Below are 27,282 nucleotides of genomic sequence, written 5' to 3'. Positions count from 1 at the left end.
AAGCTGAGGCTATTGCTATGTATTCTAAAGCTGGTGGTGGAAGTCAGAGGTTTGATAAGAAAAGGAAATACTATAATCCTAACTACAACCCAAATGCCTTCTGTGATCACTGTAAGTTCAACGGGCACCACAAAAGTCGTGATTGTTATCGACTGGTAGGCTATCCTCCAGATCATCCCAAAGCCAATCAAAACTTTCAAAACCAACACGACAATAGCTATTACTAGCAGGAAAGGTTTAAGAAAGCTGGAAGATGAGGAGGTAATACTACCTATAATGCACACAGTGCTACAGTATGTGATCTACCAAAGCTGGATCAAACAAGCATGCTGACTAGGCCTCAGATGCAGGGTGGTATGCACCAAGGATATAGATCACATGGTTTCAATCAGGGGTTTAATCAGGGGTACAATCAAGCACCTCATCCTACTTATCTGAATCAGGAACAAATAGCTCAGTTTCAAAGAACAGAGAATGTACAGTTTACACCTTCTCAGTATAGTGAAATATGCAAGTTGATGGAATAAAATCAAGGAACTAGTATTACAAGCGCATCTGCTAATCAACAAACAAATGTGCATGCTGCAAACATGTTAGGTATATTTACTGCTCTTAATGTAACTACTAATATACCAGAATGGATCATAGACTCTGGAGCAAGTAATCATATGACCTCAAACCTTGACTTATTGAATAAGAACTCTATAGTTAAACCTGAAATGGAAAAGAAAGTAGTTTTACCTGATGGAGGAGTTACTTACGTAGAACATACTGGCACAATATATCTCATAACAGTAAGATGTATTTCATATACCTGCATTTAAATTCAATTTGTTGTCAGTTTCTAAATTGACTAGGCAACTTAAATGCTCAGTCAAATTCTTTCCTGAATTTGTGGTGTTTCAGGATCTCTTCATTGGCAAGGTGAAGGAGATTGGTAAAGAAGTTGGTGGTCTATACTATCTGCTAAGGTCTCAAATTGTCCTCACCAAAGAACAAATTACTAGTTTATACACACTTCTAATGATGTTGTGTCTGATGCTGATCTCAATCTATGGCACAAAAGAATGGGTCATAGTCCTGCTAGCATTTTACTTAGACTGTTTCCTACTAAATCTAGTTCTGTGAATTGCTTAATCAATAATTGCACACTATGTCCATGTGCAAGGCAAACTATATTGCCTTTTCCTAGAAGTACTACTATCACTACTAGACCTTTTGAGCTTGTACATATGGATGTTTGGGGACCTTATAAAGTTGCTATTGTTGATGGTTTTAAGTCTTTCTTGACTATTGTGGATGATTTTTCCAGATTCACTTGGATATTCATGTTAAGAATGAAATCTTATGTATTTGAGCATGTTAAAAATTTCTCAACTTTTGTCAAGAATCAGTTTAACTCAACATAAGAACTGTAAGAACTGACAATGGCACAAAATTTGTGAATTCTTTATTTACTGAACTATTTACTAGTTTGGGTATTGTACATCAAAAATCCTGTCCTTATACACCTCAACAGAATGGTGTAGTTGAAAGAAAACATAGACATATACTTGAGATAACTAGAGCTATAAGGTTTTAAGCTCAAATTCCCATTAAATTTTGGGTTCATTATGTCCAAACTGCTACATATATTATCAACAGGTTACCTTTGGGAGTACTTAAAAGTTTATCTCCCTGCGAAAAGTTGAATGGTAGGAAACCATCTCTGATTCATCTCAGAGTTATAGGATGTTTGTCCTTTGCTAAGATTATTCCTCAGCCTGACAAATTGAAATCCAGAACTAGAGGAGCAATTCTCATGGGATATTCAGAAACTCAGAAAGGCTACATACTATATGATCTTATTAGTAGGTGTTTCTTTGTGCATAGAGATGTGATATTTAAGGAGAATGTATTTCCTTTTATCACTCTTCAAAATGAAACTTCAACTTTGTTTCCCTCTCCAAATAGTATGAATGATAGTTGCATCTCAGCTATACATGTATCTACTAACAACTCTGATGGTGCAGGGCAAAGAGTACACACTAATGTAAATATGCAGGAGATTGTCCCTCATTCTACAGCTAGTCATGACAATGCAGAGATTCCATTGAATCCAACAACACAAGGAAACAATGCTGGGGAACAACACCAACAAAGAACATTCAGTGGAGTCTCAATCACAACAAGCAAAGAGTACACACTAATGTAAATATGTAGGAGATTGTCCCTCATTCTACAACTAGTCATGACAATGCAGAGATTCCATTGAATCCAACAACACAAGGAAACAATGTTGGGGGACAACACCAACAGCAACATTCAGTGGAGTCTCAATCACAACAACAACTTCAGCAATAACAACAACAAGTGGTACATCCAAGAAGTCAAGCAAGCAGACAATCTACTAGACAAAAGCATCCACCATGTTGGATGAAGGAGTTTGAATCTCTTAATGCTTATAATAACACTCCTTATACTCTATCTAATTATTTGAGTTATGAGCAACTATCTTCTAAATATCAAGAATTCACATATGCTATGTCTGCTGTCTCTGAACCTACAACATATGCAGCAGTAATTAAGGATCCTAAGTGGATTGAGGCAATGAAGGCAAAAGTGGATTCACTTGAACAAAATAAGACTTGGCAAGTAGTGGACTTACCAGAAGGAAAAACACCCATTGGATGCAAATGGATATTCAAGATAAAGTACAAAGCAAATGGGGAGATAGAAAGATACAAAAAGGTTGGTTGCAAAGGGATATAGTCAAGAAGGGATAGATTACTAAGAGACTTTCAGTCCAGTGGTAAAAATGGTAATTGTCAGAACTGTGCTTACACTTGCTGCATCTAGGAAATGGCATATACATCAAATGGATGTGTATAATGCCTTCCTACAGGGAGACTTGCATGATGAGATATATATGGATCTTCTTCAGGGATTTCAGAGTCAAGGGGGCACTAGACAAGTTTGTAGACTCACAAAATCCCTGTATGGTTTAAAACAGGCTCCAAGACAATGGAATGCCAAACTTGCAGAAGCTCTTGTTAAGTTTCAGTTTGTACAAAGTCACTATGATCGCTCTCTATACACTAAGAAGACAGATAAGGGATTCATAGCTATTTTGATCTATGTTGATGATATGCTACTCACAAGTGAAAGTTTGGAACTGATAGCATAAACTAAGACTTCCTTACAAGAAGCATTCAAGATGAAGGATTTGGGAGAACTTAAATATTTCCTTGGGATAGAGTTTGCTAGATCAGAAAAGGGGATTCTAATGCATCAAAGAAAGTATGCATTAGAATTGGTGTCAGAATCAGGCTTAAGTGCTTCCAAACTTGAAATTACTCCTATGAAAGCAAACTGCAAGCTCACTACAATAGAATATGATGAAGTTGGGAAGAAGCTAAACAAGGAAAAAGGGATCAAGCATGAGGGAACACAAGACAAGTTACTAGAGGATCGAAGTATCTATCAAAGACTGATTGGGAAGCTTTTATATCTCACAGTAACACGACCAGACATAGCTTATACAGTTCAGAACTTAAGTCAGTTTTTACAACATCCCAAACAATCACATATGGATACAACATTGAGGGTGGTAAGATATATTAAGAACCAACCAAGATTAGTTGTTCTACTGTCCAACAACAACAAGAATGAAGTGGTAGCTTATTGTGATGCTGACTAGGCATCCTATTCATTTTCAAGAAAGTCTATAACAGGCTTCTTAATCAAGCTAGGAGATTTCCTAGTTTCTTGGAAATCAAAGAAGCAATCTACTGTGTCTAAGAGTTCAGCAGAAGCTGAATATAGAAGCATTGCCATAACAATGTCTGAGTTAACCTGGTTAACAGGTTTGATCAGGGATCTAGGTGTTCAACTTCAGTTGCCAGTACTTCTTTACAGTGACAGTAAAACAACATTACAAATTACTGCTAACTCAGTATTCATGAGAGGACCAAGCATATAGAGATTGATTGCCATTTCATAAGGGAGAAAATTCAACACGGTTTGATCAAGACAGAATACATGAGAACAGATGAACAGCCTGCAGATGTCCTAACAAAAGGTTTAACCAGAATTCAACATGAATACTTATTGTCCAAGCTTGGGTTGCTGAATATATTCATGGCATCCAGCTTGAGGAGGAGTATGGAAGAAAGGAGGAGTATCGAGAATAAATAAATAGAAGGATAGTTTAGTCATTACACTAGAGTTAGCTATGTTAGTTAAAGTCACAACTATAAAAAGGAATGCCCTTACTCATTTTAAAGTCAAGCATTGTATTTCTCTCTCTTTAATGTGATCGTTACTACCAACTACTTCCTCTCTATTGTTCATTATATTCTTCCTCTATTTTCTTATAGTTCTTGTTCATTATTCAATATTCAACAGTTAGGTAAATTGACGGCCTTCTTAGAAAATCTAGAGAAAAAGAAAATACTTAATAATTAGAACAACAATGATAATGATAAGTGTTCACCGATTGGTTTGATTCTCTCCATCCTGAATGAGAGATCTTCGGTTTAAACTTTAGGAATAGACAACCTTTCAATAATTAAGGAGCCAAGTTTTTTATTTCCTTTAGTGAAGGCGTAAATTCGAATTAGTCAGGTTAAATATTGAATTCCCAAATCTTCTAAATGATTGAACTTAAAAGAAATGAGATGTGCTATTCATTGAAGACCATGGAATTTTGCAAGTAAAAAGTTAAATGGTCACGCTTAGAACTGTTGAGCCTGTGAAAATGCAGCAAAGATAAGATTTTAAAGGTAGAATTTCATCAAACTCCAACCAACATGCTCATGTGTTTTGGTTTCTTTTTGTCCTCATTTATCTCTTGTTTACCTAAAAGTGCCTGTCCAATATTGTACTTGTTCATTCAATTCTTTATTCTTTTGTCTGTCTCTTTAAATTTTTCTTGTTTATATTCTTTTTTCACTATCATGCACAATATGCTTCCATTGATTGTTGTTTGTTCTCCCAATAAAGTCTAAATGATTACATGAAATAGCCGTAGAACCTACAACTTCAAATGTTGAATTTGCCTTTACCAAATAGTTAATCAGTATGACCTTGATTCCTTAGGTAAGATGAAAGAAATATAAACGAACATCTTTTGTTTGAAATATCATTACTCGTATCTCAAAAGAGTAGAGAGTATCCCCTCCCCATTTCCCTTTATCCCCTGTAATTAAAATATATATATATATATATATATATATATATATATATATATATGGAGAATGCAAAATATATGTAACACACAAAGATGGGTAGACTAAGATTGAGTGATAAAGTCAGAAATGATAGGAAAGTGAAGGTACATAAATGTTTAAAAGATTAAAAGAGGAAGGAGGTGTCAAGATGGTAATGGACAGCACATGGTGGATGCTAAAACAGTAGAAAAAAATTGAGCACTTAGAACAAACAGAAAACAGATGGAAACAAGATGACAAAAACAAGCCTACTTCACGGGTCAGAAATTGGAAATAACCAGTAAAAAGGAATAGTCCTTTTTTCACATGCCAACACTACTGAACTCAAATAATTCATACCCCAAATTCACCTGTTCCTGTGAAGTGTGTCCCCACATCCACTAGCCACTTTAATATTTGAATTTTTCAGCACTATCACTTATAACAAGCTTGATATGATAACCTGCTATGACCGATTAAATTGCACTGATAATCTGACAAAAATATTCTAAAGTGTATATATATATATACCTTAGATTCCTAGCATTTCTTTCACACCTTCACAATCATATATACCTTAGATTCCTAGCATTTCTTTCACCCCTTCACAATCCCTTCGCTTATAGTTTTATGCAGCTGAAGGGTGTTGAAATTGAATTAATTTTGTCATTATATGTACCATAATGTATTTACTCTCACATTTTTCTTTTAGTTTGTGTGTGCAAATTTTGTTGGTTTTGTTGTGGTGCATCCACAGTTTAGAGTATGCAAGTGCAGCAACTCCAAAAGTGAAAGTTGGGAATATATCAAAAGTGGAAGATGCTTCATATTTTCGGATATACTACGGACAAACCTTCAAGGTTATTAAGAACACCCTTGATGGCAAGAGTTATCTTCTTATCCAGGTACGTACTCTTAGTTCATTTGTGACTAGCTTGCTTAAGCCATGAAAAATGGCACATCATCTCTGCTATTCTTATCAGAGTCAATGTTGATCCTTTCCTTAATAAAGGAGATTATGTAACTGTATTTGTTTAGTCCATTGCTAGAACAGGCTCTAGTTCTAATTAAGAAATGGCAAGAAAAAGGATTTAAGTTATATACACGGACGGTTAGAAAATTTGTTATATTAATATAACTTAACTTATTATTGGAGGTTTGTTACCCATTTTATCAGGTTACCAATTAATGTTTTTCATCGAGATCACCAATAATTACCTAATAAATAACCTGATGGTCAGTGCATAGAACTTAAACTTAGAAAAAAGTCAGTCTTGTTTAACAGCTAATTAAACTAGAAAAGGAGCTGCCTGCTCAAGTGGAAGATGTTAAATGTATAAAAATGTGAAGTGATTTCAAGGCTAGGATTACTTGAGAAAAAAAGAAGATGATAAGGGTTGCTGGACCACAAAACTTGGACCGTGGAGGTAGTAGGGTCAAGAATATTTAAAAAAAAAAAAAAAAGAGTTGTCAAGAATATTTAAAAAAAGAAAAAGAGTTACACTTTTTTCATTTGATCCTCTGTAATGGGCAATTCAAGAACTCACAAGTTCTTTTTGGTTGCTGAATTCCATGGCACAAGTCCTTTGTGACCTTTGTTTTGAGCTCTGAAGAGCTTTTTTCTTTGGTGTCATTTTCTTGACTAAGTCCTCATGGGGTTAGGTTACAATATGGGAAAAAGTAAAAGTGTCACTACCTGCTACATTATCCCATTGATCAATACAAACCAAGATGTTAATTGATGAAGTGCCAATGCCATTGCTTCTCTAAGAGTATTGCTGAGACCATTTTCCAGCCTGACAATAACAATAATTTCGCCTTCATCATGCAGTGGGCGGAGGCAGAGGGGTGCAACTTGAAAAAACTGTACTATGTAAATAGGGCAAAAATGAACGCTCTTTAATATGTATTAGTTGTTGAATCCGATTTTTGTTTTTACTCCTCTTATTTGAATTCCTGGCTCCACCACTGCCATCGTGAATTTGTTCTTGTTTTCTTTCCTTTCATTTTTGTAAAGAGAAACAAGAGGATTTTACAGCATGAATAAAAGGATACCTTTGGCAGAACACAATATTGTAGAGTCAGGATGCTACATGATCCACTACTCTTTTTGTGATAATGTTCCAGGCTTACATAAAAAATTTATTTAAAATTATTTCAATATATATATATATAACTTACCCACTTTCAGGGGTTGAAGGGGGTTCATTGCCGGAATATGTGCATATAGTAAATGTTGAACCCCCTAGGTGAAAATCTTGTCTTCCTCACTGCCCACGTTATTATAGGAAACTAGAGCTGGTTTCTGGTGAATTCCAGCTAGTTGCAAGTTCTCAGTTCTTTTTTTCATTTAAGAACATGATTCCATCAAGACAATTCTCTTTTTTGATTTACTAGTATGTAAATGTGTGCAGAACAACACGAGAATGGCCAGTAGAACAAAATATTGCACCTCAAGAATAAAGTCTTTCGTTATCCCACTAGCAAATTACTCTATCGAGACTGACTACTTTTTTCCAGGTACACCATTTTAACCATCCTCGTTGTCCTTTCCCCTTTATAACATCATATTATAAGCTTTCCATGTCTTTTTTGGTACTTGTTAATAACTCGTGCACTGACTGTTTTTCTTTTTTCTTTTCTTTTTCCTTCAATTCACAGTTTCCTTTTTCGAGGTAAGAATGCAAAGCTTTAGTAACTATTCTAATAGCTGTATTACTAGATTGACAAATTTGATAAATTTTGCATGAAATATTGCAGCTACTAGGCCTATTGGGAAATTTGAAAGGCATAACATCAACATATGTGGCCTCTCAATGCGTCCTAAAACTATACCAGGATGGACAAGTAGAGAGCATTAACAAGAATGACCCTCAACAACTTGCACAGTATGCAGCTCACTTCATTGCCAACACCGATGAAGCTCAGTCCTGCAACTTCGCCTCATTTGTCCCTATTGGTGAAGATGCACCTCTCCAGGTACATAATGACGTAAAGATTTAACTTACATATACTGACAATGCACATAAATTTTACATTATTAGTGTAGTTTAAGTAGTTGTAGCAGGTAGACTGTCGTATTTTCCAGATTATTTACACAGTCTGTATATAGAAGTTAAACTCATGAGCCAAAGCTTCTTTCTGTTCTGTTGAGCTGTGCTTTGACCTCCGGTTGGATATGGCTACACGTAATTTGTATTACTTTAACAGCGCGCAGAGTGGATAAAATACTTAGGAGTTTTCGCAAATATGGAGAACAGGGCAAACCAAGTCTATGATGCGGTAAGTGAAGAACTGAGACATCTTTAACTTTCATTATAATGATAATATTGAGAAGAATTTCTTGTTTTTGTTAAGGATTTTTTTCTTTTGTGGACAGATTAAGGAGAACTATTTGTGCTTGAGCAAAGCTGCAACTAGTAGGAATTCATTTAAACCCACAGTCTCTTGGATGGAGTATAAAGATGTGTGTACACTGACTCTTGAACCCAACCCTTTTTTTTTTTTTTTTTTTTTAAATTTGGCTTACATTTGATCCTTAACATACACCTATTTTCTTGTATAGGGAGTGTGGTCATTTACAAGGGAGCCATACAAATTAAAGGTGAGATCTTTCTCACTTTTAGTTTTAGGCATTCAACACTTTTATGGTTATTTTCTTGAGTATAGCTATATTAATTTGATAAATGGTGCAGTTTGTAGAGGATGCTAGTGGAGTCAATATTGATGATTCCATCAACAAGGTCACATACAATATGTCTCTTCCTGATGATTTGGAAGTGTTTCATGCCATTCTGTGTGTATGTTAATTTTGTCACCATGATTTTTGCTTCTGATCATTAAAATATCAATTTGTCATATCGATCCTTTTGCTGATTTGTATTATCTGTTATTTAGACTGTGGATGTAGTGATTGATGAAACATATACCTCAGATCCAGAGGCTTATAATGTCTCCACATTTCTTGGAAACATCAATTTGGAAGATCAATCTTGCTTTGCTTTTCTCTCAAATCAAAGCATGTGGAGATATGATAAAAGAGTGCAAAATTCTACAGTGCTTGGTAGGTTTCTCTTCTTGTTTGTGCATATTTTTACCTAAAAGAGTGCAACATCAAAGCTTTTTTATCAAGATTTTTCTGAGTTGAATGCATAATTAATTTAATTACGAAATTACTAGAGAACCTTGTTTTCTATTATTTCTGGGACTGATAGTGTTTGCCTTTTGCTTGTTGAAGACTGGTATGATGGAGCTGTCGCTCAACCGCAACTGGTCCTAGCAGATATTATTGAAGCTTTATATCCTACAGGAAATTATAACACTACATATTTCAGAAATATCGCGAAGGTATGTACAACACTGGTGTATTACTTACAGTTACAGCTTTACTTAACTTCTATATAGTAATAATATAAAAGAATTTTCACACGATCATGTCACCTAAACCTAAATAAAAACTATGTGTGATCGTCCATCAAAAATGGGGTTAATAGCCTAAAAAAAGAAGAGACATTATGCGTTACAACATGTCAAAGAAGGGACTCAAATCCACTCTAACATTTTGACATGTTAACTATTGCAGGGAGAAGGGATCATAAGCATTGGTCCTGAAATGTGTGAAAGAGATAGCTCCATCCCAATGGAACCAACAGTTGTAGCTTGCCAGTAGCTATATATTCTTTGTCATGATTTTTCGGTTCTTTTTTTCTCATTTTGTTCTTTTAATTCTTCAAATTTATTGTAAGTTTCAGTACTAGATATTCTTCATCAGCTACAGAAAGAAAAAGTTGAAGCCATTGCCCATTATCATTGTGGTTATTCAGAATATGATATACCGCCTTCACTTACAAACCAAAATATGGTACTAGATTACCAGCATAGTTCTGCTCAGTCCTCCTCTGATCAATTATAGAAACAGTTCATCGCAAGTATATACTACATTGCTATCCGTGTGTGTGCATATTTTATTAAGATTGTCGCTTCACAAACAGATGCATCTAAAAACATGACAACCAGAGAATGAAGCGACAACAAGAAGCATGTATGCCACTTGACAATCGACAACATTTTCTTGGTTATGTACCGTATAATAACAATAACAACTCGAAACCAACATATACAAAATGCAATCACCGTAGAGAAGAACGTAAATTGGGTGCATCCAATATGATCATTGAAATTCATCTACGTTCCTATGAGGAAACACTTACAATAGTAAAACTCTTGCCCCGGAGCATATTATCCCATATTGAAATTGGTCTGCTCTGCAGCAGCAAATTTTAGTTACGATATAGATTCGAACAAAGCCAATTTAGTAGTTAGTAAAGTCAAAGTCAATGGGGTAATCCTGTGAAGAGTCTTGCATAGTCACAAGCAAATATTCTGCATGATTAATACATTGTTAAACCATAGGTACTAGCTCATTTCTTACTGCAAAGGCACATAACAAAAATGTAAGAAAGAGGGAAACACTAAGACGAATATACTTTAGGCAGAATACTAAAGACCTTCTAAACTTGGCACGTTTTATTCAAATTCTTTAAACTATACTTGGTCTTAGTTACTACTCTACTTTGCTTTTTTTTACGGAAAAGGCTCAAATATGTCATCGAACTATCGGAAATAACTCATTTATGCCACTAATCAATAGTTTGGCTCATTTATGCCATCGAACTATGGGAAATGGCTCATTTATGTCACTCATCAATAGTTTGGCTCATTTATGACATTGCTCATTACCAAAATGACTCATCCATGCCGTTTTCATTAACGCCGATTTTACAATACCAGATATGACACGTGGTCTCCAACTAAATTATGATTGTGGGTGGGTAGGGTGTATGGGTCGGATTTTTTATTAATTTGGGATTTAAAATTGGGATGGTTTAATTAAATGATGTAGACCTCTAATTGGAGGCCACGTGTCATATCTGGTATTATAAAATCGACGTTAATGAAAAATGACATGGATGAGTCATTTTGGTATCGGACGATAGTATAAATGAGCCAAAGTATTGATGAGTGACATAAATGAACCATTTCCAATAGTTCGATGACATAAATGAGTCAAACTATTGATGAGTGGTATAAATGAGTCATTTCCGATTGTTCGATGACATATTTGAGCCTTTTCTGTTTTCTTTTATAATAGTTAACTCTCAAACAATAACTAGTCCTAGTTACCCCCTATACTTCACTTTTCTATAATCGTTACCTCCTCAAAAGAAAAATGGTAAAAGAAGAAAAAATTGGTAGTTGTATTTTAATGGAGGAATAGAAAATATATGAAAAGAGGTAAGGAAATAGCTGTTGGAATTGCTAAACATAAAGGCAAATGGTATCTTAGATTTTTTACACATCAAATTAATATGACTTGTCAGTTACTTTAGACTCTCACGCGCCAAACATGATTTGAAATCACTTTGATTATAAAAAAGGCAAACACATGGGGGTAATTAGGACCGGTTACTGTTTGGGGGTAAAGATTATAAAAAAAAGTCAAGTATAAGGAGTTATTAGGATCAGACATACTTTAAGGGAGATTTGAATTAAACACGTTATGTTCAGCAGTTTTTAAGTATTTTGCCTATAATTTATTAAATCATGTAGCTATCAACTTCAGTTATTGATTTGCCGGAGCTTTACCAGCAAGTACCCCGTTTAAAATTCTGACCCCCTGCTTCAAACTAGATAATCAGAGACACCCCACGTAATGTGATCGACTTCACATCTTGACATGTTTGTGTTGCATAGCGCACATCTACTTTGAGGAGATAAAAATAATTTCTTAAAGTGAATTTGTCCACACAGTCGAGAAGAAATTAAAGGTTTAGTGAAGTGAAATCGTATAATTAAATTGAGAATTGAGTTTCATGGGTTACGAGTAGGGGTGTACAGAGAAAATCATAAACCATACCAAACCGATAAACCGAGTCAAACTGAGAAAAAAACCCAACCAGTGGTTTGGTTTAACTTGGTTTGGTGTTGAAAAAAAAAACCTAATCATAATTGGTTTGGTCTGATTTTAGCTAAAAAAAAGTTCAAACCAAATCAAACCAACCCGACATTACATGTATTCAATTGTTAAAATATTTTATACATAAAAATATTTACTTGTGATGTAATTTATAAATATTTCTTACATTTTTTCGTAGTTTTTAGTTTTTATTATATTATTTCAAGCTTGAACTTAGAATTTTGAATGTCAATAAGGTTTATATCCCATGGATGTTAGTAACTCAATAAAGTCCAAACCAAAACCAACTCAACACTAACGCTAACAAAAGAAATTCAATTACACCACAAGGAATGAAAATAATGTTGGATATCTATTCTTTAGTTTTGCATAATTGGTTTACAGTGAAAATGCATAACTTAATTTTTTTTTCTTTGTCTTGTAATTAATACTAACTTTTTTTTTGTCTTGTAATTAATACTTATTAACCATACTTATTTAAGCATGACTTAGTATTTTTAGATTATGGTCGTTTTCTTTATGGCTTATTAATTAGCAATATTTATTTTGACCGACTTTATTATCTTTTTTGTTGAATACTTTAATACAATTCACTCATCTCACATTTTGTGTTATTTTCTTAAGAAAAACCTTAATTATATAGTTGTATCTTACTATAACTAAAGAAATATTTGAAGTAAAAATTATATGTTTTGTGTGAAGACTTTTCCGGAGAAAAATCCGAGAAAACCCGAGATTGAAAAACTTGAATTTTATTGGTGTGGTTTGATTTATAAATTTAAAAACCCGACACAATTGGTTTGGTTTGGTATTTAAAAAATCTGAACCAACCCTGTTCATGTACACCCCAATTACGAGTTTAAGGGTTAATAAAGTGAAATCGAGTAAATTAAATGAGAATTGGGTTAAATGGGTTATGGATTAATAAAGTAAAATCGAGTAATTTTAATTGAGAAGTGGGGAATCTGTTAGGTTTGAGGATAATTTTGAAAACTTTGATAACGGCGGTATAAATGTGGCTGCATAATATAAAAGAGGATGAATATGATTAGTAACCTAAAGTAGAGGGGTAAATTTGACCCATTTTTCAAAAATAAATAAAGGGCATAATTGCTCTCTTTTTACTAGTTCAAAAACAATTTTTGCCCTTTCACTTATTAAAAGTGTGATGCATGTATAAGAGACTTTATGGACTTTAGCTAGAGCTGTCAAAACGGGTTGGCCCATGTAACATCCCGTAAATCTGAATTAGGTGTGAATGTATAAATTTAGTCTAAAGGTGATATTTTAGCCATACGAATCCATTTGGGATGAACTCGGGTGATAAACAGTCGTTTTGAAGTCAAATCAAAAAGTGAAGTTCTTGAGGCTTTCTAAATTCGTCTAAGTCTAAGACAGTCTATACTTATGGCCAGTTTTCGGGTACTTGCGTTAGGAATTTGGGAAAACTTCCTTCTTGAAAGTTGTAGTAGATCTTTGAAAGACCTTTCCAACGGTATATTATATAGGTCAACCGGACATCCGTACAAAGAGTTATGGACATTTTACTAAAGGTGCCAGAGCTGAATCTTCATTCATGGCCAGTTTTCGAGAACTTTCGTTAGGAATTTGGGAAAAATCCTTCTTGAAAGTTGTAGATCTTTGAAAGAACTTTCCAACGGTATATTACAGAGGTCAAAGGGACATTCATACAAAGAGTTATGGTCATTTTACTGAAGGGTGGCAGAGCTAAATTTTCACTGGAAATTTCACCCAATTACGCCCAAGGAGTGTTGGACGTACTTTCAAGTACGGGCCGTACATCCTAGAACGTACATTGCCTTTTTTGGCAGAAAACTCGTTTAAAATGGGTATGGTCTTATTTTGTTCCCCTTTTTCATTCTCCCAAACCCTAAGGACGAAATTCTTCTCTCCCAAACTCAAGATACTCTAAGGTAAGCCATTCTAAGTCATTCCAAGTTAATTCTAACATGTACCCATGATTACTAATCAAGAATTCATCATTCCTAACCTAGGGTTTTCAAGAAAACCCACATAAAGATCAAGATTCTAGCTTTTGGAGTTCTTCTTCAAAGTTCAAGTTTTTAATTCAAGTTTTGGAGCGATTAAGGTATGTAAAGTTACTATCTACGTGTGGGAATATCATTGTTCTTCCCCCCACCTCATATTCCATAAATTATGATTCTTTACGAAAACTAGGGTTTCTATACCATGCTCATAATAACCCTAGGTCCATGTTCATGATTATATTATGTATGAATTGTTATAATTCCATCATTGAGTTCTTAATATTTCTTTATGATTATTAAGAATCACAAGAATTCATGAAAAACCCATATATCTCATTCCATGGGTTCATGCATGCTAGTTTATGATATATCATGTTATTTTCAAGAAAATACTATACATGTTTTACAAGTTCATGCAAGCAAGCTATAATTCATGATATCCATGTACAAGTAAGTTATATTCATGAAAACCATGGGCAGCAAGTGCCACTTATTTTACATGTTCATGTTTTTGGGATTTGCTTAGTTAACCTAAGGCTCGTATAGCCTAAAACTACGTAGCCACGGTAGGATAAGGGTTGTCGAAGGAGGCAACACCTTCATTATGCGCTTGATCCTTACTTGCTTATTATTACTTAAATCTCATATTCCTGGCAAGATATGAGTGTTCTGTTGGTAGGATGCAAGTACCAGATCATGTTGTCGGTTATACTATAGCACTCCCCATGTTACAAACAGTTATATATACATGTATTTTCATTGATTTACTGTTTTCAGACTTTACTTATATGTATTCATGCTTATGTTCATGTCCAGGTTTTCAGTTTCACTTCTTATCATGTTATTTCATGTCCCATGTTATTTCTTTCAGTTGTTTTACATACCAGTACATTCAATGTGTTGACGTCCCCTTTCTATTGCCCGGGGGCCTGCATTTCACGATGCATGTACTGATTTATAGGACGACACATCTGCTCAGTAGGACAACATTCGTATCAGCTTATTGGTGAGCCCCATCTCATTCGGGGTTTAGTCAACTCTTTGTTTTTTTTATAATTAGTTATGCATCTAAGGTATGTTGGGGGCCTTGTCCCAGCAAGTATGTTTTCCCGTCAGACTCATGATAGAGGTTTCATAGACTAGACAAGTCAGTTATGTTATGTCAGACATTCGGAGTGGTATAGCCATTTTGGCTCATTCGTGTTATTTCCGCACTCATGTTTAAACAAGTATTTTTATTAAGCATTATGACTTATTACGTTTTATAAAGGCTCATCATGCATTCACGTTATACTCCGCTCATGTTATGCCTCATGATGATTCAGCAAGCCATGTGGTTCGCTCGGTCACATGAAGTAAGGCATCGAGTGCCGTGTTTCACCCAGGCCATGGTTTGGGGCGTGACAGCCCAGTCCATCCAGGCTAGCCCACGCAGACTTTGAAATTTGACGGGTCAGGCCGGGCTAGCCTACCATTTTGATGGGCCTTAAAACAGCAAGCCCAACCCATTACTATGTGAGCTGCGAGCCTGGTCGGGCCAGCGGACCTTTTTAAGAAAAATAATTGTTCATAATTCTATAATTTAAATTATAATTTTAAAATGCTAACATAAATATTTGCAAGACAATATTATATGGTGTTGCTACTTGCTAACCAAGTCTCAAATCCACAAATAAAATGATTATAATAATGCTTATTAAGTTTGGTTTCAAGTAAAGATTTGATTGTATGGCTTCAGTATGAAATCTCTACCATTCTATGCGAATATTTTGGATACGAAAACAATCTTGTAGGCCAAACCTTCAGTGAAACTTAATAACTTTTGACATTGTTAACACTTAACATATTACTAATAACTGATATTACTCGAATCAAATAGAGATATTAATAGCAAACTAAACGGTTAATGAGTAGCAATACAACTAGCTAGATAGGAATATTAACCTAGCGTTGTTCCAATTGATCTCAATAAAACGCAAAAGAAAATGACAATATTCCATCCATTTAAAGTAAAAATAAACTTCTCAAAGAAACTTTCATGACACGTACGATGTATCCAACACTAGCACATCATTTCATCAACCACATATGAATCTACTTGTGATAAGGTTGTCTTAACATATTCACTTTCTTCATATTTTTTATTAATTTTTTTATTAGGCCCACGGACCGACCCAACCCACGTGCGCTCAAGCCCACGTGCCAACGGGCTTACTTGGGCCGAACTAAAAAGCCTCGTTCTCAAATGGGCTCCAAAAATTCAAGCCAAGCCATATCAAATCATGAGCTGAGTTGGGTTGGCCCATGGGCCTTAGCCCATATTGACGGCTCTAACTTTAACCCTGCATAACTCAAGTGAATTATTATAATAAATGCGTTTGTAATTATAATTTTAAAATAGTCGATTTGATGCGATCCTTTTGGTCATTTTTTTAATTCAAACCAAAATCAAAACCTAAATAATTGATTTTTCTTTCTATTGATTTGGTTTGGATTAGATTGGATTTTTCAGTTTTCCTTAAACACCCTGATGCATATAAGAGACTTTATGGACTCAAAGTATATATTATCGTTCCCTCCAGGAAAAAAGAGTCGTCGAATCAGAAAAAAACAATCAATCTCACAACTTTCCCCTATCAACACTAAACCCTATCTACATCAGCCGGACAAAGATGAGCCGAGCAGTAGACGACCTCGGAATCACCGTGAAACCCGATCCATCAAAGAAACTCGTCTTCCTCACTAAAGCCCAACGTGAAGAACTCGCCCTTAAACGCCGCCACGACGAAATCGCCGAACAAAAACGCCGCTCCGAACAACAACTCCAACAACAACACCGCCCTTCCTCTTCCGACAACAACCACGACCACCACCATGACAGAGATCGTGGGGACCACCACCGCCGCGACCGAGACCGCGAAAGAGTTGAAATCCACGGGTGTCACCGCTTCATACTCACAGCTGTCAAGTGTTGAAATTCACGAGTGTTGCCGCTTCATACTCACACCCGTCAATTGTGTAACGACCAAGCTGGTCGTTACAAAAACTCGAGAAAACTCGAGGTTGAAAAACCTGAATTTTATTGGTGTGGTTTGATTTATAAATTTAAAAACCCGACGCAATTGGTTTGATTTGGTATTTAAAAAATTCGAACCAACCCGGTCCATGTACACCCCCAGTTATGAGTTTATGGGTTAATAAAGTGAAATCGAGTAAATTAAATGAGAATTGGGTTAAATGGGTTATGGGTTAATGAAGTAAAATCGAGTAATTTTAATTGAGAAGTGGGGAATCTGTTAGGTTTGAGGATAATTTTGAAAACTTTGATAACGGCGGGATGAATGTGACTGCATAATATAAAAGAGGATGAATATGATTAGTAATCTAAAATAGAGGGGTAAATTTGACCCATTTTTCAAAAATAAATAAAGTGCATAGTTGCTCTATTTTTACTAGTTCAAAAACAATTTTGGCCCTTTCACTTATTAAAAGTGTGATGCATGTATAAGAGACTTTATGGACTAAAGCTAGAGCTGTCAAAACGGGTTGGCCTAGCCCATCGGAGCTAGCCCACGCCGGCTTTGAAATTTGACCGGCCAGGCCGGGCTGGCCCACCATTTTGATGGGCCTTAAAACAGCAAGCCCAACCCATTACTATGTGGGCTGCGAGCCTGGCTAAAAAAAAATTATTCATAATTCTTTAATTTAAATTCTAATTTAAAATGCTAACATAAATATTTACAAGATAATATTATATGGTGTTACTACTTGCTAACCAAGTCTCAAATCCATAAATAAAATGATTCTAATAATGCTAATTAAGTTTGGTTTCAAGTAAAGATTTGATTGTATGGCTTCAGTATGAAATCTCTACCATTCTATGCGAATATTTTGGATACAACTAAACAAGAATACGATCTTGCAGGTGAAACCTTCAGTGAAACTGAATAACTTTTGACATTGTTAACACTTAACATATTACTAATAATTGATATCACTTGAATCAAATAGAGAAATTAATAGCAAACTAAATGGTTAATGAGTAGCAATACAACTAGCTAAATAGGGATATTAACCTAGTGTTGTTCCAATTGATCTCATTAAAGCGCAAAAGAAAATGACAATATTCTATCCATTTAAAGTAAAAATAAACTTCTCAAAGAAACTTCCATGACATTAACGACGTATCCAACATCAAAGACATCATCTTCATCAAGCACATATGAATCTGTTTGTGACAAGATTGTTTTAACATTTTCACTTTCTTTATATTTTTTATAAGGCCCATGGGCCAGCCCAACCCACGCACGCTCAAGCCCACGTGCCAACAGGCTTACTTGGGCCGGACTAAAAAGCCTTATTCTTAAATGGGCTTCAAAAATTCAAGCCAAGTCCTATCAAATCACGGGCTGAGTTGGTTATTTCACGAACCTTAGCCCATATTGGCGGCTCTTAACTTTAGCCCTGCATAACTCAAGTGAATTATTATACAATAATAAATGCGTTTGTAATTATACTTTTAAAATAGTCGATTTGATGCGATCCTTTTGGTTATTTTTTTAATTCAAACCAAAATCAAAACCTAAATAATTGATTTTTCTTTCTATTGATTTGGTTTGGATTAGATTGGATTTTTCAGTTTTCCTTAAACACCCTGATGCATATAAGAGACTGTTATATATTATCCTACAGGAAAAACAGAGTCGTCGAATCAGAAAAAAACAATCAATCTCACAACTTTCCCCAATCATCAACACTAAACCCTATCTGCATCAGCCGGACAAAGATGAGCCGATCAGTAGACGACCTCGGAATCACCGTGAAACCCGATCCATCAAAGAAACCCGTCTTCCTCACTAAAGCCCAACGTGAAGAACTCGCCCTTAAACGCCGCCACGACGAAATCGCCGAACAAAAACGCCGCTCCGAACAACAACTCCAACAACAACAACAACACCGCCCTTCCTCTTCCGACGACCACCACCGTGACAGAGATCGTGGGGACCACCACCGCCGCGACCGAGACCGCGAAAGAGAAAGAGAACGAGACTCCGAGCGTCGTAAACGAGAAAGAGAGCGCGATGAAGAGTTAAAAGAACGAGAACGAGCAAGATTAGAGAAATTAGCGGAACGAGAACGCGAAAAAGAACTCGACGCTATTAAAGAGCAGTATCTCGGGTCTAAAAAACCTAAGAAACGGGTCATTAAACCTAGTGAGAAGTTCCGGTTTTCATTCGATTGGGAGAACACTGAGGACACGTCGCGCGACATGAACGCGTTGTATCAAAACCCTCATGAAGCGCGATTACTCTTTGGTCGGGGTTTTCGTGCTGGAATGGATAGAAGGGAGCAGAAGAAACTCGCTGCGAAAAACGAGAGGGAGTTAAGGGAAGAGATAAGGAAGAAAGACGGTGTTGAGGAGAGTGCGGTTGAAGCAGCTGCGTTGAAGAAGAAGGAAAAGGATGCTGATTTGTACGATACGTTCGATATGAGAGTTGATAGACATTGGTCTGATAAGAAGTTAGAGGAAATGACGGAGAGAGATTGGAGAATATTCAGGGAGGATCATAATATATCGTATAAGGGTTCGAGGATACCACGTCCTATGAGGAATTGGGTTGAGAGTAAGTTGACGAATGAGTTGCTTAAGGCTGTTGAGAGGGCTGGATATACGAAGCCTTCTCCGATACAGATGGCTGCTATTCCGCTTGGACTTCAGCAGCGCGATGTGATTGGTGTTGCGGAGACTGGTTCGGGTAAAACTGCTGCTTTTGTGCTTCCTATGTTGACGTATATTACTAGGCTTCCTCCGTTGAGTGAGGAGAATGAGGCTGAGGGGCCGTATGCGGTTGTGATGGCGCCTACGCGAGAATTGGCTCAACAGATTGAGGATGAGACTGTTAAGTTTGCGCACTATTTGGGTATTAAAGTTGTTTCTATTGTTGGTGGGCAGTCCATAGAGGAGCAAGGTTTTAGGATTAGGCAAGGTTGTGAAGTTGTGATTGCGACCCCTGGGCGACTTCTTGATTGCTTGGAGAGACGTTATTGTGTTCTGAACCAGTGTAATTACATTGTTCTTGATGAGGCTGACCGAATGATTGACATGGGTTTTGAACCTCAAGTTGTTGGTGTACTGGATGCTATGCCTTCGAGTAATATGAAACCGGAGAATGAGGATGAAGAGCTTGATGAGAAGAGGATTTATCGAACCACTTATATGTTTAGTGCTACCATGCCACCTGCCGTAGAGCGGCTGGCTAGAAAATACTTGAGAAATCCTGTTGTTGTGACTATTGGCACTGCTGGAAAGACTACTGACCTCATCACTCAGCACGTGTTCATGGTGAAGGAAGGGGAGAAAATGTATAAGCTGCAGAAGTTGCTTGATGAGCTTGGTGATAAGACGGCTATTGTGTTCATCAACACTAAGAAGCAGGCTGATAGTGTTTCCAAGAATCTAGATAAAAATGGCTACAGGGTAACCACACTGCACGGTGGAAAGTCACAGGAGGCGAGAGAAATCAGCCTTGAAGGATTTAGGACCAAGAGGTATAATGTGTTAGTTGCTACTGATGTTGCTGGTCGTGGTATTGATATACCTGATGTGGCCCATGTGATAAACTATGACATGCCAAACAACATTGAAGCATACACCCATCGTATCGGACGTACAGGTCGTGCAGGAAAGACAGGTATAGCCACAACATTCTTGACCATGCACGATACCGAAGTCTTTTATGATCTTAAGCAAATGCTCACACAAAGCAACAGTCCTGTTCCCCCCGAACTTGCCAGGCACGAGGCTTCGAAATTCAAGCCTGGAAGTATTCCTGACAGACCACCTAGGCGGAATGATACTGTATTTGTTCATTAAAGTTGGAATTGCTACATATGCTATCACACTGGCCAAGTATTGAGAGTTTGGATCTGCTGAAACATGGAGCTAGGTGGAGGAATGATGGAGTTGGTAGATATAGTGGAGGATTCCAACATAATGGAAGTGAAGTGGTAAACACGCTTATAAATGAGTTTCATTCTGTTACTAACAAGTAATGTGTTGTTAATTTTGCTGAAGTGATTTGCTTTCTTATCTGATTTGGTTTTGTCCTGTAAACTCTTGTCTCGTTTCTTGTATTTCTGTTATACATTACTTTATCTTAAGACAGTCTCAGGAACTTAAGTACCTTGGTTTGATGACATGCCGAAGTATGAAATTCATGGGCATTAGTTAGCAAATTCCACGGACAACGTCCCTATGAATTATTCCTTAAACCAATCCATATTCTAGTAGAAATGACCCAACTTCCTTTTGCCCGAAAAACAATTTGTGTTGTAATTGTTTTATGTTATTACTGTTATTTTCTCATTTGCTTCAACTCCATCCAGCCTGGAACATAACTTTCTTAAATTGTGTAGTTACCTTTACCTCAAAGACAAAAAAAAAAACTTTCTTAATATCCAGCAGCTCTCACCCAAATACGAAGATCTCTTGCTTATTCAACTACTTAACCATGTGAAAATCCATAAAATGAATTAGAGATAAATATGAAAGTGAGGGAAAATAAAAAGTAGTGTTGTTTACTGGCAGGGGAAAGAATGAAATCTTAGTAATCTATCATCAAGTTATTCACCACCATATTGACCTCCTTTCGTAAAAAATTTGGGGTAGACATTACACCCAAGTTTGTAATGTGGCGTTATTTCTGTTTAAGATTTTGATTCTCATATCTTTTTTCCAACTTACAATTTGAGAAGAAGTCATCGTGATCTGAATATCTTCTATAATTTGTCTGTGTTTCATAGTGCTTGAAGTTGTAATTTATACTTTGTGATAAGAGGGATTTACTTGCTGTGGATATCCATCTTTGTGCAAGTAAATGCTAAACTTTCAATATTCAAAAGAAAGATTTGAGCAATCAAACTGGAATTTGGAAGCAAACAAGAACACCAGCACTGCTGGTTTTCATTTATTTTCTGTCTTGAAATTGAGTTACAAATCACACTTGAAAAAATTACACTTTCTCTTTATTCGTGTGTTTCTGTTGACAATAGTGGAACAAGTATCATGTCTGGCTGTTCCTTCTTATCTTGGACCCTTCAAGCTCCAAACAATCTGCAGGTTAACACTTCAAATTGTTAGTTACCTCCTCAAAAGGGGAGGGGAAAAAGAAATAGATCATCCGTGATTCATGCAGTAGCAATTGTATCCAATCTTACTTCTGCAACCTTGATTGTGAGCGCCTGGTACCATAGAGAAAATGGATACATCAGTACAGTTGTAGGGAAAGAAGTACAGGGGAAAAAATGAAGGAAGACTACCCCATAAACAATGTAGGAGTATTAACAATCAAGCATAGGAAAGAAAAAACACAGTTTGTTGACTTTGTCTACTTTACTGACATTACTGGCTTTTTACAAAGGTGAATAGAAGAATTAAGCTGCTTGCTGTGTAATTCTAATTTAGTACTAGAATATATTAGGTCCCTTGAAAAACTGTGGGCAAAAGTTTTAGAGCATGCCTTTGTGATAGCTGTGGCTTAACTTTCACCCTCTCCTTTGGTCCTCGTGGTGTTTCCTCCTTTGGTGTTTCATCCGTTCTGATAGGCACATCTTTTACCTGCAGTAAGTGTCATTTAGGAAGCAAAATAAGAAAAAAAAAAATCCCATAAGGATGTTTGGGGTATAATGTCAATGTGATGCAGGCATGCAGCAATATACCAAGTTCCTAAACTCGAGATTGTAGAAAGTGTCGATGTATCTTTGCTTTGCCTGTTTCTGATCTTTATACAATGTCCTCCAGAAAGTATAGATGGACCCCATATTCAATACCTTGTTTGCATAGATATTCCATGTGTAACTGCAAGACATCAGGATAAAAGGATTATGAAAATTTCAACAAGGTATATGCCTCTCTGCAATTTGAACAATGGCTTATTTGTGTGTTACCATTCATATATACGCTTAAGACCCTGGGCTGAAATCCTGTTCCAATGCTCAGGATCCTCCCTGCATTTCTGGAAAAAGTTGGCAATTTTGTTGCTTGATTCATCTCCATTATTTGGATCAATATGGAAGCCTGAGACCCCATCAACAATAATCTCAGCAGGGCCACCTTGGTTGGTAGCAAAAGTTGGTAATCCGCAGTTCATTGCTTCAATGACTGTAAGACCAAAAGCTTCATACAAAGCAGGCTGCACAAAAGCTCCTTTTGAATCTGCTATTGTGCGGTAGAGTTCGCTATTTCTGTATCTGTCAGTCTGAGCTGCTATCCATCTAATCTGACCCTTAAGCTGGTATTTCTCTATCAGCACGTGCATCTTTTTAATTTCAGCTTCTTCTTCTCTATCCTTGGATTTTGTCGAATCAAAGAAACCGCCAACCACAACAAGGTTAACTAAGCTTCTGAGCCTTTTGTTCTTGCCATACCATTCAACTAGTCCAGTTGTGTTCTTCACTGTGTCCAGCCTTGCCATGGTGAAGACGATAGGTTTCTTTCTGTCTTCTAAATATCCACTGTGCTTGAAACAAGTAAAGCATTAATCCATAGAACTGTGGGATGTCCCTATTGGCACTAAGCTGAAGTTTGAGCACTAAGACTTACATGTGCTCGTCATTATCCACTCTACTAAAAAGAAGTTCCTCAATGGCAGGGCGGAAACCAGTCAAACGCTTCTGCTTTTCTGTGCAAGGGAAATACACTGACTGGTCTGCCCCAGGAGCAGCAATGTTAAATTTAGGATCAAAGACATTGATGCCTGAAACAACTCTATAAAGCCCTGGAAGGGTAAATGCACTATGGCTTTCATACTGCCCTGGCCTGTCTTTGCTGCAAATGTTAGCACATAAGAATGAGATCCATGAAGTTTCAAAAATTCGAGTGTATACATTACTTGATTTGTGATGTGTTTTGAAAAAGCAATGCTAAATTTATATGAATGTATTGCTTCCCTAGGTCTAGTTCTTACCTTCCAGCTATTTCTTGATATGTGCTTGTGATAATGAAATCTGCTGAATTCATTGCAATCAAATCAGCTGTGAATTGGCAAGAGAAGTGGTACTTTGGATCAAGTTCCTTTAATTTGATATCGGAATCTTCATATTTGGTCTTCTCCAGAGCATGAGCAATTGTTCCCTTTTACAGAGATGGTCTAGGTTAGTGGACATTAAGACACTAACTTGGGGAAGAAACATTATCAAATATGATTAGGAAAAGTTACCAGAGTTATCCCGAGTTTTCTAGCCATTAGTGATGCCACTAAATTCCCATCAGTGTAGTTACCAATTATCAGATCAGGCTTGCCTTCCATTAGCTCGATGATTTTGTCAGCGGCATCCTTTAGTCGAGGCAAAAAATGTAATTTAGGGAAAACTCCTCTTTGGATGAGCAAGGTTGATATAAGAATACACACCTGAGTATATCTCTCCAGATACGGATAGACATCGAATCGAGAAACCCATTGATTAAGCACTCCTTTTTCTGTCCTAAATGGTACTCTGAGGATGTGGGAATGCTTTGTATTCTGGATTGGTTCTAGTTCCTGGTTGCACTTTGTTCCTTTTGCATCCGGGATCAGTCGGGTTAACTGTGCAATCAAGATATGATATTAACTTTTCTAAACAACCTTACTTAATTGCATAGCCATGTCGATTTTCTAGGAACTCACCACAAGAATTTGAGGCTTAATATTGAGCCCCTGCTGTTTAATTCTTTGTAGCATTTCTTCTTCAAAAGCTACAACTTGATCCAAAACATAAACCACCTGTTGATGAGGAGCAGAAATGGTTAAAGTTGCTGAGAAGCGTCGTCATATTTGACACAAAAAGCAATGATTTAACTTATATGCTATGATAGTGTGAAGACTAGTATAGTATTTAAACCTATTGTAGCAAGTAACCTGCTTTTAATTTGCAGGTATTTACTCCGGATTTCTATGAGGTTAGTTATGATTATCTTTTAGGTGATGCGAATCATGTGATAGTTTAAAATTTCGTCAATATATAGAAGTTAAACTAGCTATTAGATGCTTACCTGACCGCCGGTGTCTGGCAAGCCAAGAACATCAGCTTGGCCAAAGTATCCATGGACAGAGAACAATACAATATTAAAAACAGTTGGAACCCTTCCAAAGAACTTCTCAATGTTCAATGGATCTGGTGCCTGAAGCACCTCTGAAAGTGTTCTCATGGTGTCTCGGACTCTTTCTGCTGTATCACCCCATCCTTTCTCGAAACCCCACTGTTTGAATCTGTGCAATAATTGGAGCCACTTATTACTCTGTACCATGCCAAATTTGGGAGGAAATCGAAGTTCAAAAACAAATTTACCTTAGCTCAAAGCTCTGGTATGGTGTATCAGTTGGTAAGGAAGAAATAGATGCTTCTGCTACAACCAATGCAGCCTGAAGATTTGAGACAGTGCTGAGTGTCTCATTGATCATCAATTTCTGCAGTTGAAAAAGAAAATTTGTTACATCAATGTTCTTTTCATATTTTTTTATTCCTCTTAAGAGTTAACAAGTTCATTTATGGTTTTTGATTTTGGTTGACATACATCTCCTTGGTGATTCAAAGTTAGCAAGTAGTCCACTAGACACTGCGCACTCACGGAGCTAGCATTTAGCTTTGAAGTTAGAAACTTGGAAACATAACTGAGACCATTTCCGATTGAAGAAGATAGGGTCAGTCGAGGTGTTGAGAAGTCTACAGCTCCAAAATCAATTTCCAGTGCATATTCATCTTTTGCCCTGCATTTTGATGTTCACACAAAGGTAACATTTGGTGAGTCTTCTTTGATTGAAGGTGTTAAAACCATAGTAGGCATGATAAATAAACTGCAAAGCAATCTTATACCAGTTTTCATCAACTATCATCTCCTTGAATTTCAAGTACTCTGAAGGTGTAATACCCTCAACAGAAAGATCATTAGCATTCACTTTCACATATTCCCAGAATCCAGGGTTCTGTCTCGTGGCGAAGGCAAGGTAGGGAGGGACAACTGCAGCCTCCTGCAAAATTTGATCACAGAAAGTTATAAGAGCTAATGTTACATCCTGCAAAATCTGGAAACAATATAATAACACTATTATTATAAGTGCATATGGTTCTTGCTATACCATTGTAGTACATAATATGTAGCCAAGTAAGCCTTCCAAAACATGGTTCCTTTCAGCAGGATCATCAATTACTTTCTCTAATTCATCCATCAAGTTATGAAGTTTCATCATCCTCTTGCCTTGTTCTATATATTTAGCAAAACATTTCTTCATGTGGTACTGGCTTTGCCTTAAGGCTTCTGGCATGCTATCAGCTATGGACTCTGATCTCTTCAAGGCTGGTGCAGCAGCCATTTTGGCAAGTTCTAAAAGCTTAAGGTATTGATATTTACACGAAGGATTGGTTTTTATTGACTTGGGATTCTTGTTGAGATATTTTGGAATTTATAGGTTATAGAAAGAGCCAAAGATGAAATGGTACAAGGAGAAAAGGAATGAAAGGAGGAGAAAGAACAAAACTTTCTACTAAAGAATAAGAAAAGAAAGGAATTCTTGTCATTTGGGTGAATGGTCGAGGTATAGGTATCATTCTTTTCTTTCTGTCAGATTGATGATCAAGCCATAAGAATATTCACTATTTCACGACAAAACAAGAAACTTTGCCAAATGAGAAAGACTATGAGGAAACCAAAAAGAACAGAGAAATAGCTTATCAGGACTGGCAAGAAGCTTTATATCCCCGTTTAAAGTTTTTGCTTAACTTGTTATAGCAGGCAACTTACTTTTTTTCGAAGTAACCACTCAATATAATTATAAAGGGTTACCTATAACTGTTTTTTATGTAACCTGATTGTAAAAATATTTTGCATCGTCAGCCTAAAAACTACTAGTCCAACTAGACATCAATAACCATGAAGTTACTATAATTAGGACGTCTTGTTCATTCTGAATCGACCCTCAGGTATGCAGTGAGTGCTTTAAAGGGCCTAAATTTTTATGAGTATTTTGAGATTGACCATGACACCTTCTACATTAGAGTCTACGTGCTTTTTAAAAGATTTTTCTCCTGGCTAGGAGATTTTGGGTCTCAGAAATGTCACTTGTCAAATATTAGA

The 27,282-nt window shown here is 36.4% G+C and overlaps 3 protein-coding genes and 1 long non-coding RNA gene across 6 annotated transcripts; 2 read left to right on the top strand and 2 right to left on the bottom strand.

The window, feature by feature from the left end:
• Nucleotides 1–5,872: 5,872 nt before the first annotated feature.
• On the top strand, nucleotides 5,873–9,998 carry LOC132039112 (uncharacterized). Of its 2 annotated transcripts, none has more exons than XM_059429656.1 (11): nucleotides 5,873–6,094; nucleotides 7,604–7,709; nucleotides 7,851–7,864; nucleotides 7,950–8,168; nucleotides 8,400–8,471; nucleotides 8,569–8,655; nucleotides 8,755–8,793; nucleotides 8,885–8,989; nucleotides 9,087–9,252; nucleotides 9,427–9,536; nucleotides 9,772–9,998. In XM_059429656.1, exons 1-11 carry the CDS (start codon nucleotides 5,873–5,875, stop codon nucleotides 9,856–9,858), a joined length of 1,227 nt encoding a protein of 408 aa, XP_059285639.1. In that variant the 3' UTR covers nucleotides 9,859–9,998. The 2 variants fall into 2 exon arrangements, with proteins under 2 accessions (XP_059285639.1, XP_059285642.1); XM_059429659.1 differs by lacking the exon at nucleotides 5,873–6,094 and adding an exon at nucleotides 6,248–7,062.
• Nucleotides 9,999–16,810: 6,812 nt separating this feature from the next.
• Nucleotides 16,811–21,335, top strand: LOC132039100 (DEAD-box ATP-dependent RNA helicase 21). Of its 2 annotated transcripts, none has more exons than XM_059429646.1 (2): nucleotides 16,811–17,099; nucleotides 19,130–21,335. In XM_059429646.1, the coding sequence occupies exons 1-2, from the start codon at nucleotides 16,847–16,849 to the stop codon at nucleotides 21,046–21,048; spliced, it is 2,172 nt and encodes a 723-aa protein (XP_059285629.1). In that variant the 5' UTR covers nucleotides 16,811–16,846; the 3' UTR covers nucleotides 21,049–21,335. The 2 variants fall into 2 exon arrangements, with proteins under 2 accessions (XP_059285629.1, XP_059285626.1); XM_059429643.1 differs by having other exon boundaries at nucleotides 16,811–17,104; nucleotides 19,156–21,335.
• A 766-nt stretch (nucleotides 21,336–22,101) lies between these two features.
• LOC132039107 (uncharacterized) lies at nucleotides 22,102–22,559 on the bottom strand. Its single transcript, XR_009410347.1, has 2 exons — nucleotides 22,392–22,559; nucleotides 22,102–22,287 (listed from the first exon to the last, which is right to left on the bottom strand). It is a non-coding gene; the product is annotated as an uncharacterized LOC132039107 (long non-coding RNA).
• Nucleotides 22,560–22,624: 65 nt separating this feature from the next.
• LOC132039093 (sucrose synthase 7-like) lies at nucleotides 22,625–26,638 on the bottom strand. The gene is made up of 13 exons (XM_059429639.1): nucleotides 26,288–26,638; nucleotides 26,025–26,179; nucleotides 25,726–25,918; nucleotides 25,500–25,618; nucleotides 25,204–25,420; nucleotides 24,839–24,934; nucleotides 24,584–24,757; nucleotides 24,392–24,508; nucleotides 24,140–24,306; nucleotides 23,776–24,000; nucleotides 23,121–23,687; nucleotides 22,893–23,031; nucleotides 22,625–22,791 (listed from the first exon to the last, which is right to left on the bottom strand). The coding sequence occupies exons 1-13, from the start codon at nucleotides 26,519–26,521 to the stop codon at nucleotides 22,651–22,653; spliced, it is 2,544 nt and encodes an 847-aa protein (XP_059285622.1). The 5' UTR covers nucleotides 26,522–26,638; the 3' UTR covers nucleotides 22,625–22,650.
• Nucleotides 26,639–27,282: the final 644 nt, after the last annotated feature.

Source organism: Lycium ferocissimum, chromosome 2 (assembly GCF_029784015.1).
Source record: "Lycium ferocissimum isolate CSIRO_LF1 chromosome 2, AGI_CSIRO_Lferr_CH_V1, whole genome shotgun sequence".
Classification (NCBI taxonomy): Eukaryota; Viridiplantae; Streptophyta; class Magnoliopsida; order Solanales; family Solanaceae; genus Lycium; species Lycium ferocissimum.
Note: the sequence above shows the minus strand (reverse complement) of the source record. Positions and strands in the feature narration are given on the sequence as shown.

Coding starts and splice junctions, on each gene's coding strand:
- LOC132039112 (XM_059429656.1), top strand. CDS start 5,873: ATGTATTTACTCTCACATTTTTCTTTTAGTTTGTGTGTGCAAATTTTG. Junction 8,169..8,399: donor GTGAAGATGCACCTCTCCAG/GTACATAATGAC, acceptor TTACTTTAACAG/CGCGCAGAGTGGATAAAATA. Junction 8,794..8,884: donor GGGAGCCATACAAATTAAAG/GTGAGATCTTTC, acceptor TAAATGGTGCAG/TTTGTAGAGGATGCTAGTGG.
- LOC132039100 (XM_059429646.1), top strand. CDS start 16,847: ATGAGCCGAGCAGTAGACGACCTCGGAATCACCGTGAAACCCGATCCA. Junction 17,100..19,129: donor CGACCGAGACCGCGAAAGAG/TTGAAATCCACG, acceptor AACAACAACAAC/ACCGCCCTTCCTCTTCCGAC.
- LOC132039093 (XM_059429639.1), bottom strand. CDS start 26,521: ATGGCTGCTGCACCAGCCTTGAAGAGATCAGAGTCCATAGCTGATAGC. Junction 24,001..24,139: donor TATCAAGAAATAGCTGGAAG/GTAAGAACTAGA, acceptor TAACATTTGCAG/CAAAGACAGGCCAGGGCAGT. Junction 22,792..22,892: donor ATCTCGAGTTTAGGAACTTG/GTATATTGCTGC, acceptor CACTTACTGCAG/GTAAAAGATGTGCCTATCAG.